The following is a 20586-nucleotide window of genomic DNA, read 5'->3' as shown; positions in this document are numbered from 1 at the left end:
GCTTTTGCAGCCCTACACAATGAATGGTGTTTGTTATCCAACAAGAGAGTGTTTGAGAGTAGTATTTATTTATTCAGTTATGTGATCATTGTTGAGAGTGTCCACTAGTGAAAGTATGATCCCTAGGCCTTGTTTCTAAGTATTGAAACACCGTTTCCAACAAGTTCTGCTACATGTTCGCTTGCTGCCATTTTTATTTCAGATTGCAATTACTACTTATAATCATCCATATTACTTGTATTTCACTATCTCTTCGCCGAACTAGTGCACCTATACATCTGACAAGTGTATTAGGTGTGTTGGGGACACAAGAGACTTCTTGTATCTTAATTGCAGGGTTGCTTGAGAGGGATATCTTTGACCTTTACCTCCCTGAGTTCGATAAACCTTGGGTGATTCACTTAAGGGAAACTTGCTGCTGTTCTACAAACCTCTGCTCTTAGAGGCCCAACACTGTCTACAGGAATAGAAGCGTGCGTAGACATCAATGGCATATTGAAGAGGAAGAGAAAATTGAAGTGAACAATAATAAGAGTGGTATATTTGAATTACCTAAGGAAGACATGAAAGAAGCTTCAAGGTATATGAACGAAAAGGGTATTAAAACTTCTTACTTGAAGGAACTTTCTGAAATGGGTATCAAGTTACCTATTGATGAACCATGTTTTTCCTATTCAAGTACATGCTATGTGTTCCGCTGAAAAAATGGAAATGTATCACCTCCCACTGAAATGATATTGATAGGGATATAATGGAAAGCTCTCATAAAAGTAAGGTCCTTCATGAAAGGGTAAGTTCTTGTGCAGACTCTATTAAGATGGCTTTTAAGCATTATAAAATGATGAATAATCAAGTGAAGCAAATGATTTATCTTCAAAATAAATTATATGAGAAGCTTCTCGTTGAGAATACGAATATTTGTGGAGTTAACACTAGGGGAGGCTCCTTGGGAGAGATCGACGCGACGCCACGCCTGGCTCTGGCTGGGGGACCTCCGTCCGTCGCGGCCGAGCTGGATGGCGACCCCGCGCTCTTCGCACCACCTCGCCGCCGCAGCCGCCATCGCGGCGGCGGGGGTCTCCTACCCGCCGCCGCTGCCCCCCACGCCGCACGCCTCCGCCGCGGCCCCCCACGACGCGGGAGCCGGTGGCGCCGCCAGGCAGATCGTCGACTCCCTCCTCGCCCGCTTCCTCCCGCTCGCCCGCCGCCGCATCGAGACCGCACAGGCCCAGGTGATGCCCCCCCCGTCCGTCTCCCATTTCTGCTCTGCCCGTATACTGCCGTCAGGAATGCTACCTATCATCAATTAGGTTTGCTTCTTGAAAAGAAAAATATATCAATTAGGTTTGCTTCTTGAAAAGAAAAATTAGACACATTTTTACCATCCAGATCCGCATGATGCACCAGCAAGTTATGTTACCACAGAAAATGCTGCAATGTACAATCCTAATCTTCATTATGTAAATAATTAGCAGGATGGGCAATACCTACGGCCGTCTGATCCAAGCTACGAGCAAGTACTGGACTCTCTCGCCATGGTTGCGAGGCACACACCTTTACCTCTCTTGGATGCTCTCCTTCGTTGGAGAGAAAGGTACGCTGATTCGCATCAACTCTTGAAAACCCCAACCTGTTAGTCTTAGATTTTCCATCTTTCTTACATTCAGCTTTCAGATCTGTTGCTTGCTCCAGCTCTAGAAACATTCTGCTGTCTTGTACTTTTTACTCAAGTTTTCTACACCCTTGTTCCACAGTGAATCACCAAAAGGTGCCCATGATGCCTCAACATACCAGAAGAAGGTCTGTTATCAACCGACCATGCATTTTCCAAGACCACGCTCACCTGATATGCATTCCATAGATCATCTTATAGTTACAAATAGTCACTAGCAAGGATTTTCATCCCCGATCTCAAACTTGTCTGTTCCCCAACTCTTCATCATGCATTCTCTTGTCTAATATGTTCGTGGATTAACCTTTCCCTTACCCAGCTTGCTGTTGAGTGCATATTCAGCTCAGCCTGCATTCGATTTGCTGAGTACTGCCCACAAGAGGGAATAACAGGTTATTTCTGTTGCTCTTGTTTCCTGCGAGGACTTTGCATACTTCATTAATTTTAAAAACGGTTAACTGACTTATGCATTATTTTTTCCAGAGAAACTTTGGAATGGCTTGGAAAGTTTTGTATTTGATTGGCTAATTAATGCAGACAGGTGAGAACCTACTGCTTTCTTAAATGTGGTTTCTTGTACGGTAAGGACATGTCATACCAGGTTCTGCGATCTTAGTGAGGACCACTTTACGTTGAACAACCAATTTTTAGCAAATGAGCAAAAACTTGCCATATTAAAGAACTTAACAAAAGTATTAGGTTGAGGGTAAATCGGTCGTGTGAGGCTCGCGGAAATACTCAACCATAGAGGGAAGGTGGGACCGTGGGAGGTGGGCGGCTGCCGGGGCGTGGGATCTCAGGACGGCAGTATTACGGTGGCGCAAGGGAGTTAGGTTGCTTGAGATTGTGAGGTGTGATGCACCAAGGGTGCCTCTGGCCGCGGCTTGAATGTGGCATCGGCTGTGACACCAATGGTTGTTGGGCGCAGCAGCCATGGTGGACATTTGCCAGGCCACAATGGATGGTCACAAAGCAGGGGTGTGTGTGTGTGGGGTGGGGGGTGGGGGGGTTGGGGTTGCTGATGATGTGTCTTTAGCCTTTTGTTAATGGCTGGACTCTTGCTTGGCATTTTGGCAGAACAGCACATAATTAATTTGTATTCAACGCCTGTATGCTGTCTTATTACGCTGTCTTATGGATTCATCATGTTTATTACGCTGTCTTATTTTGTCTACATGTGCCAAAGTCCTCGAATTCATTCTGTAAATTTGTTTACTTGTGTGGATTTTAGAGCAAAATTTGCATTTTCCAGGGTTGTCAGCCAAGTAGATTATCCTTCGCTGGTTGATTTGCGAGGTCTCCTCTTAGATCTTGTTGCTCAACTTTTAGGAGCTTTATCACGTATCAGGTATATTTCTTAATTTATCCAACTTCCATGAATCACCAGGCAGCGTGTGCAACTTTAGAGGCACTGCAAAAGCTGTTGCATTTTCGTGTGATCTCTTTGTTTAAGTTGCTGAAAACTCTGATGACTCACAGGTTTAGTTCTGTGACTGAGAGGTTTTTCATGGAGCTTAATAATCGCCGTGTTGATACTCCTGTTGCTAGAAGTGAGACACTCAACATTATTAATGGGATGCGCTATCTCAAATTGGGGGTATGATTCTACAATGACTACTTCACGAATATTTGTGTCAATTTATAATGACTACTTCAAGAATATTTGAAGTGCATAACTTTCCCCATCTGATTTGTTCTGGCATCACGTACATAAATTTTTTTCCTATAACGATTTCATTTGTTTAGAAAAATATGGAAACTTCGTAAGAATTTTGTTTTGCTACTCCCTCCGTTCCAAAAAACTTGTCACAGTTTTTTCTAGATACACACATTTTAATATGTAGATACATCCGTACCTAGACAAAGGTGTGACAAGTTTTTTTTTGGAACGGAGATAGTAGTATGCTACTGTGCTCCAACTCATAGGATCCACTGACCAAATTATAGCATGATCAATCTGATACACTGAATTTCAGAAAGCCCCTTTGATTTGCACAATTTTGCTTCCTAATAAAGTGTATATTCACTTGCACAAGAAAGACCTCTACGCAGTTCTCTTCATCATCCATGAACTTGTTTGTTGCATAACAAGGCTGCATGGAATGCCTCAATGCCGTTTTTGGCTATGTAGTGTATGATCGCTTATATTATTATTATCCCCTTAATTTATTTGTCCAGGTGAAGACAGAGGGTGGGTTAAATGCTTCAGTATCCTTCATTGCAAAAGCAAATCCTCTAAATCGGCCTCCAAACAAAAGAAAGAGTGAGCTGCAACATGCTTTGTGCAACATGCTCTCAAGTATACTGGCTCCACTTGCCGAGGGAGGTAGAAGTTATTGGCCTCCACTGGGCGTGGAATCTGCATTGTCACTTTGGTATGATGCTGTTTCTCGAATAAGAGTCCAGCTCATGGTTTGGATGGATAAACAGAGCAAGCATATTGCTGTAAGTTGATGACATGACATTTCATTTTATACTTTACACAGTTTGACCTTTGCATTTGCACAAAGAATGTATGCTTTGATTTTGTTTCTTAATCTTCTTGCTATTCATCACTTTGGAAGCTCACAAGCCAGCCTTTTTTTTGTCTGCCAACTTATTATGAGCATTATGTAGCTGTATGTATGTGCACCTTTTACTTTTTTTTTTGCTTTTTATCCAAAAATATCAGTCATTGCCTTATTAATTTGGAAGTGATATTAAATTCTACAAATGGTCCTTAACCCTTTCCCAAAGATTTATCTTTCTTACCCTTTGTCAATCATGTTTATTACCTGCACACATTATCAATCAAATCACTCGGCCTTCAAATTTGTTTACATGTTTATTCGCTAGCAATCATGAGGATTTAATGACACACGACTGGTACTTTCTTAATTTGGTTAGTTTTTATTTGAGTGTATTAACAGAGGTGCGTTAATAATGGTTGTGGGTGAATTGAGGCAATAAACTCCTTCCGTTCTCTCATTATTTTGTTGTCCCTTCTAGTTTCTGATTTGCTGTTGCTCCACATATTTTCTGTTTTTATAATATTTAATGCCGAAACTTCTTTGCAGGTTGGATTTCCACTGGTCACTCTTCTACTTTGCCTTGGTGATTCCCATACGTTCAACACTAACTTCTCTCAGCATTTGGAGATCCTGTATAAGTATCTTAAGGTGATTTCTGTTAAATTTGATTTAATTACGAGACAAGATTATCATGTTAATATTTTATGAATTATCATTTTGTACTGTCGTTTTTTATTTATGCATAGAGATACTGTTTTAGAGCATCTCTAGCCTCCCTATCTCTTAAATTCTTATATTTGCTCCTCTAAAGAAATTTGGTTTCTAGCCGATCCCCTAAACGCAACTCCCTAAAACACAATTGGCTCATACATTTCGTTGAACACTTGCTATGCATCTCCAATGAGCTGAGCTGAACAAACAAATTTAGGAAAAATTTGCAATAGCTAGCCAGTTACACCTGATGCATACCCGTACAGCACTACCAGCTCAAAAAAATAAATTCAGCAGAACACAGCTAGCCAAATCGGAGAACCAATCTAGCTAAGGAAATACACATGTGCAGGGGTAGTGCTAAACTTCAGAGAACCAACCAAGCTAGCCATGTGCAGGGGCTGCCCCGAAGACCGGAGGTAGCTGGCCGCCTCCACCCCCAGCCCCTACAACCCCTCCTCCCACCTCCACCTCCACCCCGCCCCGACGACCCCTCCTTCCGCCTCCACCCCCAGCCCCGAAGACCTGTTATCCCAGTAGGAGGGGGTCTCCTCTGCTGTCGCCCATGAGCGCAAGCAACTGGGAACTCCGGCGACAAGGACCAGAAGCGGGCGGCGCGTGTGCGTTGTGCACCGGAGGTAAGTAGAAGCAGCGGCAAGGTTGCAAAACAAGCTCGACGTCGCGGACATCCATGGCGGCATGGTCGGCTCGGACGGATGCGGACGGCTCAGCTGCAGTATAGGAACAAGACAGTGGAGGTCGGCGACGGCCGAATTTGACAAGGAATCGCCGGTAGAAGAAGCAGCTCCTGTAGGCGATTGTGGCCCCCTCGGACGGTCTTGTCGGCGGGGAGAAAGAGGAAGGGGCGGCAGAGGAGGCCCGTTGAGCCGGCCACGTCAACGCTCGACGAGGCGGCCAGCTACCTCCAGTTCTCATCGCCCTTCGGCATCCCGCTCGTGCGCAATTGATCCAGCTTTTGCGGGTGAGGGCGGCGCTCCGGTACTCCACCGGCGAGCGCAAACAGGCACTCGGAGCTAGGGATACCGACGGCTGCGAAGTTGGAGGCGTTGGGGGTGGGAAAGCACGGGTGGGGCCGGAAGGGGACAAAATTTGAGGCCGGCAGTTTTACTTGGGCTCGGCCAGGTTGAGTATCTTTAGGAGTCGCAGAGGCCGACTCCTATTTTTAGTTCGGCTAGGTGCACGTTAGAGAAGAAACCAGAAATTTTGCTCCGCGAAAGCATTATAGGGGTTCGGCTAGAGATGCTCTTATGAAACTTGTATTCTTCCTTTCTGCTCCATGAAGCATAATTCTGATTGATTGTTTATGATGCAGGACAAGAATCATCGATCAATGGCATTAGATTGTCTTCATCGGGTAGTAAAATTTTATGTAAATGTTTATGCAGAGTATCAGCCCAGAAATCAGGTGTGGGATTATTTGGATAGTGTTACATCTCAGTTGCTGACTGTTTTGAAGAAAGGATTGCTGACTCAAGATGTCCAGCATGATAAACTTGTTGAGTTTTGTGTGACCTTAGCTGAGAGCAACCTGGATTTTGCAATGAACCATATGATACTGGAACTGTTGAAAACAGATAGTTTAAGTGAAGCAAAGGTTGTTGGTCTTAGGGCTTTGCTTGAGATTGTTGTTTCTCCATCAAATCAACAAATTGGCTTGGATGTTTTCCAAGGTAACATTGCTTTGGGAGCAGTAGCAGTTTTTATAAGCTTATCATTTCGTGGCAACATGGTAAACATTATATTACTTTGCAATTTCAGTGTTTGGTATTGGCCACTACATTCCAAAAGTCAAGTCAGCTATCGAGTTAATATTAAGGTCTTGTAGCAAGGCTTACAGCCTAGCCCTTCTCACATCATCAAAGGCTACAATTGGTATGTTGCTATTTATCATCATATGTAGCAAATGATCAAATTACTTGCCAAGTTCTATTGTTCCTATGGACTAATTTTGGACCATCTTTTGTGCACGAGTGATACCGAAATTGTTAAAGCAGCAAATGTTTTAATCCATTTTCCATTTTCGAATTACGCATTATTCTAATATTGCCTTTTCAGATAATGTAACGAAGGACAAATCTCAGGGATCACTCTTCAGATCTGTGCTTAAATGTATACCATACTTGATAGAAGAGGTGGGCCGTAATGATAGAATGACTGAGATTATACCTCAACATGTGACAAGTATTGACCCTGTTGTCCGTGAAGAAGCCGTGCTAGTGTTGAACAGGATCGTACGATACCTGCCTAATCGTCGGTTTGCTGTGTTGAAAGGAATGGCTAATTTCATCCTTAAACTTCCTGACGAGTTCCCTATTTTGATTCTCAATTCACTGGGTCGCTTAGTAGAGCTTATGCGGCTGTGGAGAGGTTGCCTCTCTGAGGAACTTCTGGCCAAAGATGTTCAAAATTTTAAACGCTCGAGCCTAGGAGGCGATACACTGCAGAGATCATCTGAATTTCGTGCCTCAGAAATGGATGCAGTTGGGCTTGTCTTTCTCAGCTCTGCTGATGTTCAAATACGGCTTACAGCTCTGGAGTTATTGCGATGTGTTCGAGCTCTAAAAAACGATCTAAGAGATTGCTCGACAAATGAATGGGGCGACAATAAACTGAAACTTGAACCAGAACCAATATTTATCATTGACATCATAGAGGAAAATGGGGTGAGTTTCTTATGTCTTCAACAATACCACAGTGGCTTAAAGTTTGTCATTGAAACATAATATGCTTGTTCATATCACTAAATCATAATAAATTTACAGGAAGACATTGCTCAGAGCTGTTATTGGGATCCAGGGCGACCTTATGATCTGAGACGTGAGATGGATCCCATCCCTTTGGATGTGACGCTTCAATCCATCTTGGAGAGCGCTGATAAAAGCAGATGGGCCCGCTACCTTAGCGAAATTGTGAAATACGCAGCTGAACTTTGCCCGATCTCTGTGCATGATGCAAGGCAAGAACTCTGGTCTTTTCCTGGATTTTTGTCGTCCATATATTTTGATGGAAAGTGAAACTATATTAACAATTATTAGAGCTATTACAATCCTTCATGCAAGGATAACAAGTACAATTTGACACCGTATTCCACGATACACAGTTGCCGTCACGCCTAGCAAATAGAATTATCTCATGAGCAGCCTTATTACGATCTCTCTTAATTTTGTGCCTTACACCCCACCGAATTTTGTTGTGTGTGTGTTTGATTAGACAGGGACTTCTCTGCACTATAGAAACACTACAGTTTGGCTTACAACCTTTCTTTTTGAATGTCCTGTTAGCAAGGACATTTTTAGTAGAAGCTTGTAGATGAATACAATTTGGTTCTGTGGTGGATGCTTAAGACCTGCTTAGATGGAGAGTTGACTAGTTTAGTGCCTGAGATATCAGAACTAGTGTTTGTATGTGGGCATGAGAAAGAAGAATTGATGAAATGTGAGTTCTCTCCTACTTCATAGGCCAGCATCAGTTTTCTGCCCTATGAAGACCAAGAATCAAGCTTGTCAGTTTGTGTCCTTACCAAGATTAAGGATTTAGGTCTAGAGACACAGTAATTATCAGTCTAGTCTTGCTTCTTTCCTTTTTGTTAGAATCCCGAGAACCATTGGTTGCCATCCAACAATGGTTGATATTTGTTTCAGGATGGTATATGAAGATTTGCAATATCTTAAAAAATAATATGTACTGTCGTTAATTCACTTCATAATAAACAACATAATTTTTTTCATTCATTTGACAATTTGGTTGGACATCTTATTGACCCTGTTTCTTGACTCGGACAGAATAGAAGTTGTTAGGAGACTTGAGCAGATCACTCCTTCTGAATTAGGTGGAAAGTCTCAACAATCACAAGATTCTGACGCTAAGCTTGATCAGTGGCTGATTTATGCAACATTTGCGTGCTCTTGCCCACGTGAAAACAAAGAATCCGGCGTCAAATCAGCGAAAGACATATTCCATACAATTTTCTCATCACTGCGCCATGGTTCAGAAGGATATGCAGTAAGATTATTATACTTCTATAAGTGCTTAAACCCACCTTATGTATTTCTCTAGATTGTTATTTATGGGGTGAAGTGCTTTCTTTTCTATTTTTAAAATTTTACAAAAAATCCACACAAGTAAACTAGTACGGATTTGCTGTGGGATAATGAGCTAACGGTCTATTAATGACATTTTTCTGTGTACTGAATCTGAATCGAACACTTCAGCATAGTACGTAATTTTTATTTCTGCATAGTTGATTATTGCATCAATGCATTGGATGATTTTTTTTCCTTTTGTTTTGTTTCTATTTCTGCAGCTTGCTGCTACGGCTGCCCTTGGGCACTCACATCTAGAAGTATGCGAAGTCATGTTTGGTGAACTTGCATCTTTTCTTGAGGATGTTTCATCAGAAACAGAAACAAAACCAAAATGGAAGGTAAAGTGGCTCAACTTTCTTCTAATGCCAGTATCGTGGTTAAATTGCTGGATTAATTTAACTCGCACTGCCTCTTTATTCTTTAATCATATTCATTTAATATTTCAAATAATAGACTTCTCCATATTACTGAAAATTAACCTGTTGCTGCTCGGCTGACACACCTTATTTGATTCACTTGGCTTGATGAGCACTGATCCATGTTACGATGTTTCTTTCTTCTCAAGCTTATTTGCTGTGTTCATGCTTTTTCTGGGACAGCAAAATTGTAGTTTTAGTTCGGGGCTAGTTTCTCTTCTTACTGAGCAACTCTACTAGTATCCACAAATATCACTTTTAAATTAATACAGTTGGAAGCATATTGCTTGTTTACCATATTCCATGCCTAATATCGATCACTTGTTTGTTCATACCATAAAATGTATATATCAATCATATTTGTATTTTAACTCTGTCCCTTTATGCAAGAACAATCAGGTTATGATTTGAACCCAATCCATACATATGACTTCTCAGATCATAATATTAAGGATTGTAGGTACAATAATGTAACTCTCTCATTGTAGTTATTTTCTTATGTATTTGCCTCTGCAGAATGCTAGGTTCCGTCGTGAGGATCTGCGCACTCATGTTGCAAACATACATCGAATGATAGCTGAAAAGGTTTGGCCTGGGATGCTTATTCGGAAGCCTGTCCTCCGTTTACATTTTCTGAAGTTTATTGAAGAAACATACCGCCAAATCAACATGTCATCATCCGATAGCTTTCAGGATTTGCAGCCTCTCCGATATGCATTAGCCTCTGTTATAAGATATCTAGCTCCTGAGTTTGTTGATGCAAAGTCTGAGAGGTTTGACAACAGAATACGCAAGAGACTTTTTGATCTTCTCCTTAACTTGAGTGATGATTCTGGCAGCACATGGGGGCAGGAAAGCAGCACTGACTATCGCCGTGAACTTGAGCGATATAAAGCCACTCAACATAATAGGTCGAGGGAATCACTTGACAAGCTTGCCTTTGACAGGGAAATCGCTGAGCAGATGGATGCTATCAATTGGGCTTCCATGAATGCTATTGCTTCTTTGCTTTATGGTCCTTGTTTTGATGATAATGCTAGAAAGATGTCAGGCCGGGTAATATTGTGGATCAATAGTCTGTTCGGGGAACCAGCTCTGAGAGCACCTTTTGGGCATTCACCAGTAGATCCTCGAACACCGTCATACTCGAAGCATACTGATGGAGGACGGTTTGGTGGGAAGGACAAACAAAAAGCTAGCCACTTTCGAATTCTTTTAGCAAAAACTGCGTTGAAGAATATTTTGCAGACAAATTTGGATTTGTTTCCTGCTTGCATAGATCAGGTAACTTCTACTTTTATTCTTATGTCTTTACTTTTTGATGTTGTATACCTGGAAAGTGTGTTTTATGCATTAGTCATTTAGTTGCATTTGCTGTAAAAGTCTTCAGTTGAAGTTTTCTTTTCGAAGTGGCCTATCAATTACTGAGTATATTGGTTGTAATATCATCTTATATTGTGGGATGGAGAGAGTATTTGATAATCACACATCTTATTAATTAGTCCTTCACAACTTAAAATTTTCCTTTTCCTTTTTAATCCTCCTTCCTTTAGTCATACTTAATAATTTCCTTCAAGGTGTTATGCTTTTTTCAACGGTTGCCATCACTGTTAGATTTTGATTGTGTCAATCATTTGCAGTGCTACTCTCCAGATGCTTCTATTGCAGATGGGTATTTCAGTGTTCTGGCTGAAGTTTACATGCGTCAAGAAATTCCAAAATGTGAAATCCAGAGACTTTTGAGTTTGATCCTCTACAAGGTGGTCGATCAAACAAAACTGATCCGTGACAGTGCACTCCAGATGTTGGAGACTCTCTCTCTCCGTGAGTGGGCAGAAGATGATGCTGATGGTGTTGGACACTACCGGGCATCAGTTGTTGGCAACCTCCCAGACTCCTATCAGCAATTCCAGTACAAGTTGTCCTCAAAGCTCGCCAAGGACCATCCTGAACTCAGTGAGCATCTATGTGAGGAAATAATGCAGCGCCAGCTTGACGCAGTGGACATTATAGCACAGCATCAGGTCCTCACATGCATGGCTCCTTGGATTGAAAATCTCAACTTTGTGAGATTAAAGGAATCTGGGTGGAGTGAGAGATTGCTGAAAAGTCTTTATTATGTCACCTGGAAGCATGGTGATCAGTTTCCCGACGAGATTGAGAAACTTTGGAGCACCGTTGCAAGCAATACTCGCAATATAATCCCCGTTCTTAACTTCTTGATTACCAGAGGGATAGAGGACTGTGACGCCAATCCATCAGCAGAGATCACTGGTGCATTTGCTACATACTTTTCAGTTGCCAAACGTGTCAGTCTATATCTAGCTCGAATTTGCCCACAGCAGACCATTGATCATTTGGTCTGTGAGTTATCTCAGAGAATGCTTGAAGACAACGAAGAGCCAATCAGGCCTGGGAAGGTTGATGCTTCTGCAAATGTTGTATTGGAGTTTTCTCAAGGACCTACTACCTCTCTGGTAGCATCAGTAATTGATAGCCAGCCTCACATGTCCCCCCTGCTTGTCCGTGGTTCTCTTGATGGTGCAATCAGGAACGTCAGCGGCAACTTGAGCTGGCGGACATCAACAGTCGCTGGACGAAGTGTGTCTGGCCCATTGAGCCCTTTGGCCCCAGAAGTAAGCAGCATCCCAAACCCCACTACAGGCCGGTCAGGCCAGCTCCTTCCAGCATTAATGAACATGTCTGGGCCGTTAATGGGTGTCCGAAGCTCAGCTGGTCATCTGAGGAGCCGTCATGTTTCCAGAGATAGTGGAGACTACTATTTCGACACCCCAAATTCAAATGATGAGTTTCTGCATCCAGGTGGCAGCGGAGTTCATGGGATCAATGCCAATGAGCTTCAATCTGCATTACAAGGGCACCAGCACTTGCTTTCACGTGCCGACATAGCTTTGATTCTCCTTGCTGAAATTGCATATGAGAATGATGAGGACTTCCGTGAAAATTTGCCTCTGCTATTCCATGTCACGTGTGTTTCAATGGATAGCTCAGAAGACATTGTACTTGAGCATTGCCAGGATTTGCTTGTGAATCTCCTCTACTCACTTGCTGGCCGGCATCTTGAACTGTATGAGGTTGAAAGCAGCGAAAGGGAGAATAAGCAGCATGTGGTGAGCTTGATAAAATACATCCAGTCTAAAAGGGGCAGCCTGATGTGGGAGAACGAGGATCCTACCCTTGTCCGGACTGAACTTCCTAGCTCTTCACTGTTATCAGCGCTTGTACAAAGCATGGTCAGTGCTATTTTCTTCCAGGGTGATCTTCGTGAGACTTGGGGTGCTGAAGCACTGAAGTGGGCCATGGAGTGCACATCTCGTCACTTGGCCTGCCGATCGCACCAGATATACCGTGCTTTACGCCCTAGCGTCAAGAGCGACAGCTGCGTACTGCTTCTGAGGTGCGTCCACAGATGCTTGGGTAACCCTGTCCCGGCAGTTCTGGGTTTTGCGATGGAGAATCTGCTGACATTACAAGTCATGGTCGAGAACATGGAGCCTGAGAAGGTGATACTTTACCCGCAGCTCTTCTGGGGCTGTGTTGCGCTGATGCACACAGACTTTGTGCATATCTACTGCCAAGTGCTCGAATTGTTCTGCAGGGTGATTGATCGCTTGACCTTCCGTGACCGGACGAATGAAAATGTGTTGCTCTCAAGCATGCCTCGTGATGAGTTTGACGTCAATGGGTTTTCAAGTGACCTCCACAGGCTGGAGTCTAGAACTACTTCTGAGAGACTGCTATCTGTCACCGAGACCGGAAAAGTGCCTGCTTTTGAAGGCGTTCAGCCGCTGGTGCTGAAAGGGCTCATGTCTAGCGCTAGCCATGGATCTGCAATCGAGGTGTTATCCAGGATCACGATACCCACATGTGACTCTATATTCGGGAACCCTGAGACAAGGCTGCTGATGCACATCACAGGTCTTCTCCCATGGCTCGGGTTGCAGCTCACCAAGGAAGCATCCTCCTCCCTCGGGTCAGCGTCGCCTCTACAAGAACAGAACCAGAAAGCGTACTATGTGGCGTCGAACATCTCAGGATGGTGCCGCGTGAAATCTCTGGATGTTTTGGCTGAGGTCTTCAGAGCATATTCTTATGGGGAGATCGTGTCCTTGGAAGATCTGTTTGCACGAGCCTCGCCGCCGATCTGCACCGAGTGGTTCCCCAAGCACTCGTCCCTGGCCTTTGGACACCTGCTCAGGCTTCTCGAGCGGGGCCCCCTGGATTACCAGCGTGTGGTGCTCCTGATGCTCAAGTCGCTGCTGCAGCAGACCCCCGTGGACCCGTCCCAGATCCCCCAGGTGTACAATGTGGTGTCACAGCTTGTGGAGGGCGCGCTGTGTGCCGAGGCGCTCAACGTGCTGGAGGCGCTGTTAAGGAGCTGCAGCGGCGTCAGCGGGCAGCAGGCGGATGAGCTGGGAGGAGGGTTCGGCGGCGAGAACGGCGGTCACGGCGGTGGTGGGATGGCGGGGGAGAAGGTCCTGGAGAGGATGCTGCTTCCCCAGTCGTCGTTCAAGGCCCGGAGCGGGCCGCTCCAGTACGCAGCCGCTGGGTCGGGGTTCGGGCCTATGATGATGGCCACACAGGGTGGCGGGAGCACTCCTGCGGATAGTGGAGTGGTCGCGCGGGACGTGGCACTGCAGAACACCCGGCTGCTGCTCGGGCGCGTGCTTGACACATGCGCCCTTGGGCGGAAGCGGGATCACAAGCGGCTGGTGCCATTCGTGGCCAACATCGGGTAGGCAGACTCGGCGCAGGAGATTTCTTGGCTATGTGTACAGCTAGGAAGAAGCTGAAGATGGTTAGTGTCAACTGAGCATACATGAGCTCTGAGATGAGAATGGCTGGCAAGGCCTTGACGACTGGACCGGTTATGCGGAAGAATGGGTACATCCTGTCCGGCTACACAATTTATGAATTTTGAATGTTTATTATTTACCCTGCAAGGTTGTGGAGTTGATATGATATCGCCGTAGCTGTAGACTCTGATTGATAGTCAGTGTACATACAGTATTGGGAAGTTTTTGTTGGGCTGGAGCAGTATGTATAAATTTTGCTGTCTTGCCTTGTGGTATCTCTCCCCAAGGCAAAGGAAACATTTTGATCTTTCTTTCTGCATGCTTTTTCATGTGATGCCAATCTCCAAGAGTGACGAGTTCGCCATAGAAAAAAGCATGGCAATTTTTTCTCGAGTCATGAGAAAGGAGTTATGTATTCCTCGAAATCTGTGAGATTCTCTTGGATATGTTTTTGTTACTGCATCTCTTGGAGAAATGTTCTCTTTACCCATCCATCTCTGGGAGAATTTTGTGTTTCTATAAACAACGTAATAATGCACATGTATCGCATGGTGTGCTTCCTTCTGTGACGTGTCGTCCAGGCAGGATGGACAAGAAAATGAGTTCGACATACTGCTAATCTTGCCTTCCGATTCCTCCTAGCTCCCCGTTCAACAGCAGTAAGGGTATCTCCAGTTGGGTCCACCAAAACAGCGTTATGGATTGAGTATTTGGGGATGTTTTTTCTTCGTGTCGTGTTTGGAGGACGTCGCTGCTCAGCCGTGTTCCCCATAACTACCCCAAATATAAATTTAAATAGTTCGCATTCAAAAGAGAATATTCGTGCTGAAGTTGTCGCGATCAAAGTAGCCGCAACCATATTACTGGGCAAGATCATATTACATATTACTAGGCAAGATCATATTACAGACCGGTGGTGCAAACTGAACAAAATTTAGAAGAAGGGGTTTGGCGACGTTGACGACGCATCCTGAGTCGACGCAGGGCCGTCGAGCACGACGACCTCATCGTGCTTTGCCCGGTCTGGTTGTTCCGTCGCTGATGCCGAGGCCGATGCCGATGCAGGTGTACTAGCAAACGATGTCGCCGACGCGCCTGCTAGTTCCGCCGCTGCCTCCGGTGGTGGGGTTGCTGCCGCTGCCTTGGCCGCCGCCATTTTGGCTTGGACGTCGTTGATGATCATGCCTTTGTAGAAGTTGTGCGCCGCCAACGTCTGAGACATTCCAGCTGTCGACGCGGTCAACAGGGGGAAGTCCTTACGGTTTCTTGAGCTGCATCTTGTCATCTTGCCTCTTGAGCAGCGTCGCCCACCTTTCGTCAGCCTTTTTGTCGCGGATGAGCAGGGTCGAGGAGACCTCGGCGAAGCACTTGGTGATCGATGACTGCGTCTTTTTGGTCGCCGTTGCGTGCACCAACGCGGCCTTGGCAATCTTGTTACCGATAGGGTGCCCTGCCGATGTTGCGAGCGGCGGATCCAGATCAATGGCGCTTCTCGCTGTTTTTGAGCTTGCTATAACAATGCAACAACACGAAAGATCTATACTCTTCTGAATTCTTCCGGTACATCCCCATGGCACGGTCGAACTGATCAAAGAAAGTGCAATGGACTATCAGATCGTGATTAAAAGAGGCGCTAACCTGGGGGTACAAAGATGTGTACCGTATCGCCGGCATTTGTGCCGCTATCCACTCTGTTCTTGAGCTCGGTATAGTATCCACGGAACATGTTCACCGACGCCTAGATGATGGCCCAGCGCGTCGACATCGCCTTTTGGCTCCTCTTCATTGGCATCGTGCGGTAATCCTTGTCGACACATTTGTGCTCGTCGAACTCTACCTTGATCCTCGCCAAGTACTTCCCGTACTTTTGGTTGGCGTCGATGATCGAGTCGTGGCTAACCGTCAACCATGACTCGCAGAGGCACTGGTCTTCCGGAACCTTCCACTTGGGGCCTCGTGAGCCCGAGGCTGCTTTCTTCTTCTTCTTCCTCACGCTGGCCGCGTCAACCTCCACGAGATCCGATGCATCCTCTGCGACATCCTCCTCGTCCTCGTCTTCTTCGTCGCCGTGTTCTTCGTTATCCTCTTCGCCGTCCTCCCTGTCATCCTCTTCGCGCGCTACCTCATCCTCCCCGAACGAAGCACCGACGGCCTCGAATTCGAGCGGACCCATGCGTCCAGTGAAGGCAACGCCGTCCACACCGCGGCCTTGCTGGCGCTGCTGTGCGTCGTATGTCGGGGAGAACAAGGCGTTCGTGTTGAAGCCGCCATGCGGCAGTGCATCCTCGTACCGCGGTGACAAGTTCTGTGTCGGGCACCCGGGCGTCGCCGATGCGGCCTCTCCGAAGAAACCGGGTGTCGACGGGGACGTCACTCCCTGAGTGTACACCAGGTCGATGTACTCCATGGGCGCGCGGCGGTCGCAGCGAGACACGCGGCCAGCGCGGTCTTCTGCTGCGCAAGCGACCCCGCCGTCTTCTTTTCATGCTCCACCACCTGCCGCCCCCTCCGCTCCGCCGTCGACAACTTGCGCCGCAGGCAGTCTTGCTGCCACCTTTCATCGGTCCAACCGTCCGGCTTCGTCCTCGCCGCCGGCACCCGGCTTCGCGAAGGGCGCCTTCGCCCCCTTCATCACTGCTTACTTTCCCGATGGCTTGGTGGCCAATTTCTTGGCCACTTTTTTGGGGTTTGTCGGCGCCATGGCTGGGAGAGGGTAGCGGCGGTGGGAGGGTGAAATGAAATCGCCGATGGGAGGGAGAGAGTAGCAGCGGTAGGAGGGAGAAATGAATCGGTGGGAGGGGGTGAAATCTTTTGGTAGGGTAGAGATATGTGCGACTGGCGGCGGGAAGTGACGGGAGAGCGCGATGTGGCGGGAGACCTGTTAAATTTCAATGGGTCAATGACGCGTCGGGCCCGCCACTCCCCGCCTCACTTCTCACTCTATCCTCCGTTCCCGGAGTGTCCCCTGTGGAGCGGGGACGGGCTCGGGGCGCCAGACACCATATTGGGCCGCACCGGGCGGAAGGAGGCTTTGGGGCGCGTGACTGGGTCCGAAAAAATGTCCGACGAGCCCCAAAAACCTTTGGGGACGCGACTGGAGATGATCTAAGTGTGGTGTCACTGTTGGGTCAAGCATCAACATTATCGGGTCCTTTTGGTAACCTGGGCGGTGCACCAGCGAGGAAGAAGAACCCCCTCCGTGTTCCAGACGCTTCTTGGACGGTCCCTCGCCGGGAACCTCCGCAGGTGCCCCAAATTGGATTTTCTAGTAGATGAACAAGGACATGAAAAATATTAGCGAGGCCTCATACAATGGATCACACTGCAGCTCAAGGGACTGTCCCCAAACTAAGTCTAGTGTGTAAGGAATGTGACACACACGACTAAATTTGAGGGCATCACCTTGCCTTTCGTAGTGCCATACTTGAATCATTGGCCAATGCAGAAGAGAAACCTAAAGAGGCCTCAGAGATTGGGTCACACGGCATGCAAAGATACTGTCTCCAAACTAAGTCTAGTGTGCAAGAAAAATGGTACACACGACTAAGAGCCTTCCATTGTGCCATACTTGAATCATTGGCCAATACAGAATTGAAGAAGCAAAAACATGCAGAGCAAGGTAACATAAGCCTCATAATATGAGGACATATGGAGCAGATGTTTGATCAGAACCAATGGCATGGTCATGTTCAGTCATGCCATAGGTTCTGATCAATCATCTCTCCATACTATGATCCCTGGTTATAATTGTCGGCCTAATTCACTCACAAACAACACAAGTACTAGTTAAAATAGAGAACATTACAAGTGGTACTTAGTGTATATTACAAATTCTACTTAGGGTACATTACAAATTCTACCTAGCTCAACCATTATCAGAATCTCCTACACTACATCTCCAACAGATTCATCACTCATCACAAATAGCTCTGATCCTCTTGAGCGTTTCCCTGTTTGCAAATTCACTTGGAGTAGATTGTATATGTCATACTCTAACTTTCTGTTTTCAGCCACCAATGTGGTCTTTCTTTCTGCCTCCCATTCCAGTTTCTTAGACCTTATAACTTGTGCTTGAGTTCTCTGCAAATTCTTGAGCAGAGCAACCTCGTTCTTCAACTCATCTAGCTCGTCTTGCGCCCGGGTATGAACAAACTAGGGCTACTCAGCTTAATCTTTGGCACAACAATCACAACATGCAAAATCCCAGCACAAGAAGCCCTTCCCCTCTTTGCATGTACATACAGTTTTACTAATCTCAGTCCGATCTAGAATGGATCTACCGTGATTGCAAAGTACACAAACAGATCTAAGCAAATTGCAATCGTGAACAACATGCAATCGACAAAAACAACAAGCAATCGTGATGAATAACAAGCAATCGTCTATCCGAACCCAATCCTAATGGAAACCCTAGCAGATCTAATCTGCATGTCGTCGCAAATGGTGAAGCATGACATGTTGTCGCACAACAACGACGAAGATAAGAGGAAGAGGAGCTTACATCCATTGATCAGGTCGAGGACGAGGTCGAGATCGCGCCCGAACTTGAGATGTCAGTGAAGAGCGCGGTGCAGGTTCCGGCCTATGTCGCGGTGGTTCTCGTCATCGTCTCCTCCTCCGATCCCGCTGCTCCTCCTTGCGACGGTGCGGCGGATTTGTCGGCGGTAGAGCAACTGCCCTGCTGATGTGACAGTTTAGGGGGGAGGGGTGAGAGTGAAGAGGCGAGTGAGACAAAGAAGAGTGGAGCGGTGAGGCTAGTTATGGCGCGTGTTCCCGAACGGACGCGGCGTTTCCGTATCCCTTCCCCACGTGTGCAGGCGTCTAAAGACAATGGGCCATGCTCAACATCAACAGTCATTTTGAGCGTTTCTCCCGGGCCTGTCACCGTGGTGCTTTAAAAACCGGTTCGTGCAACAATGTGGAGGACTTCATGCAACTAAATTGGCCCTTTTCGCTTCTCATCTCATGCAAAAAGAGGCATGCAGGCTACCAAACAGGCCCCTCGTCGTTGTTTATGGAGGGTGCAGGAGATTCTTTCGTTATGTGTAGACGAATCCAGCCTATACAGCTAGAAAGAAAGCTTGGAAGAAGTTAATGTTTATTTTTGAATACAAGCTCAAGGTGGTATTTCTTTTTGAGGGAAAGCCGTGATCGCTAGCTTTATTACTATCAGGTAATTGTTACATTGCCCACAAGAGGTGGCAAAATAAAGCTAGGGGCCCATCGACCGAATTACAAGATAATCTAGAATTCAAACAAGTCCTAGCTATTAGACGTGCTACTCCATTCATCTCTCTTGGGCAATGAGAAAATTGGACCATCCCAATCAAGCCCGAAAACATCAAACAATCTGCATAAACTGTTGTAGCTTCGTTTCACATTTACTCTACAATACTCCCTCTCTCTCTCTCAAACAGCTCGACTCTCTCTCTCAACTTCGGTGACATTGAAATAGTTTTGATGAAGTACCAGAGTCATTTCGGTGTTATCTTAATAGTTTCCGAGGCACACCGGAATCGATCTGATACTAAAATATGGGAGAGAAACATTATCAGAAGTGTTCCAGTATGTTTGAAATGTCCCGGAGTGATCAGAATAGTTTTGGAAATTTTACGGAATTGTTCACTACAATTAAAATAGAGGTAATAAATGCGGTTAAGCTGTTCTTTGCGACTATCATATGCCAGAAGAAGCTGTTAATGATACTGCCAAAGGCGAAAATGTTATATACAAAGTTATTGCCAAGTGTATGCTTGGTAAACAGACTCAGGCCCATTGTGGGAGAGATAGTGTCTGTGAACCAAAGTGCATCTGTACTCGGGATGCTAACTACAGATACTGCCCTAGTGGCGTTTGAGTGCCTACATTCATTGAGCATTGTGTGTACAAATTGGATATGTCTAAAGCGTATGACAAGTGGATTGGGATTATCTAAAGAAAGTGATGCAAAAGTTAGGTTTCTCTTATCGATGGGTGGACTGGATAATAGCATGTGTCACCTCGGTGAGATACAAGTTAAGTTCAATGAAAACCTTTTGGATTAATTTTCGCCTTGCCGAAGCCTCTGGCAAGGTGATCCTCTCTCACCTTATGTTCTTAGATTCTTATTCGTGGAGGATGGTCTGTCTACCTTATTACAAAGAGAAGTGAGAAGGAACAATATTACCCCTGTTAAAATATGTTGCCAAGCCCATGGGATCTCCCATCTATTATTTACAGATAATAGTTTTCCCTTCTTCAAGGCAAAGCAGAGACGACTGAACAAGCAGCAAATGTGAAAACAATCCTAGATACTTATGCATCCAACACAAGAAAACTCATAAACCCTAGAAAATGCTCCATCATGTTTGGTAA

The 20586-nt window shown here is 45.6% G+C and overlaps 1 protein-coding gene across 2 annotated transcripts; it reads left to right on the top strand.

Moving 5' to 3' along the window:
• The first annotated feature begins 963 nt into the window (after positions 1 to 963).
• On the top strand, positions 964 to 14547 carry LOC127326796 (uncharacterized). Of its 2 annotated transcripts, none has more exons than XM_051353590.2 (17): positions 964 to 1232; positions 1476 to 1594; positions 1755 to 1800; positions 1992 to 2064; positions 2156 to 2213; positions 2925 to 3020; positions 3152 to 3269; positions 3851 to 4117; positions 4729 to 4830; positions 6227 to 6584; positions 6673 to 6786; positions 6970 to 7577; positions 7677 to 7870; positions 8697 to 8916; positions 9218 to 9337; positions 9932 to 10699; positions 11056 to 14547. In XM_051353590.2, the coding sequence occupies exons 1-17, from the start codon at positions 1017 to 1019 to the stop codon at positions 14173 to 14175; spliced, it is 6597 nt and encodes a 2198-aa protein (XP_051209550.1). In that variant the 5' UTR covers positions 964 to 1016; the 3' UTR covers positions 14176 to 14547. The 2 variants fall into 2 exon arrangements, with proteins under 2 accessions (XP_051209550.1, XP_071677442.1); XM_071821341.1 differs by having other exon boundaries at positions 1473 to 1594.
• The last annotated feature ends 6039 nt before the right edge of the window (positions 14548 to 20586 follow it).

This window comes from Lolium perenne, chromosome 6, assembly GCF_019359855.2.
Source record: "Lolium perenne isolate Kyuss_39 chromosome 6, Kyuss_2.0, whole genome shotgun sequence".
Classification (NCBI taxonomy): Eukaryota; Viridiplantae; Streptophyta; class Magnoliopsida; order Poales; family Poaceae; genus Lolium; species Lolium perenne.
The sequence above is the reverse complement of the archived record's forward strand: the minus strand, read 5'-3'. Positions and strand labels throughout refer to the sequence as shown.

What these genes read in the sequence shown, in the direction of transcription:
- LOC127326796 (XM_071821341.1), top strand. Translation starts at nt 1,017, where the DNA reads ATGGCGACCCCGCGCTCTTCGCACCACCTCGCCGCCGCAGCCGCCATC. An exon ending in TCCTGTATAAGTATCTTAAG is followed by an intron (nt 4,831 to 6,226) that starts GTGATTTCTGTT and finishes TTTATGATGCAG; the next exon opens with GACAAGAATCATCGATCAAT. An exon ending in TGGCTTGGATGTTTTCCAAG is followed by an intron (nt 6,585 to 6,672) that starts GTAACATTGCTT and finishes TTGCAATTTCAG; the next exon opens with TGTTTGGTATTGGCCACTAC.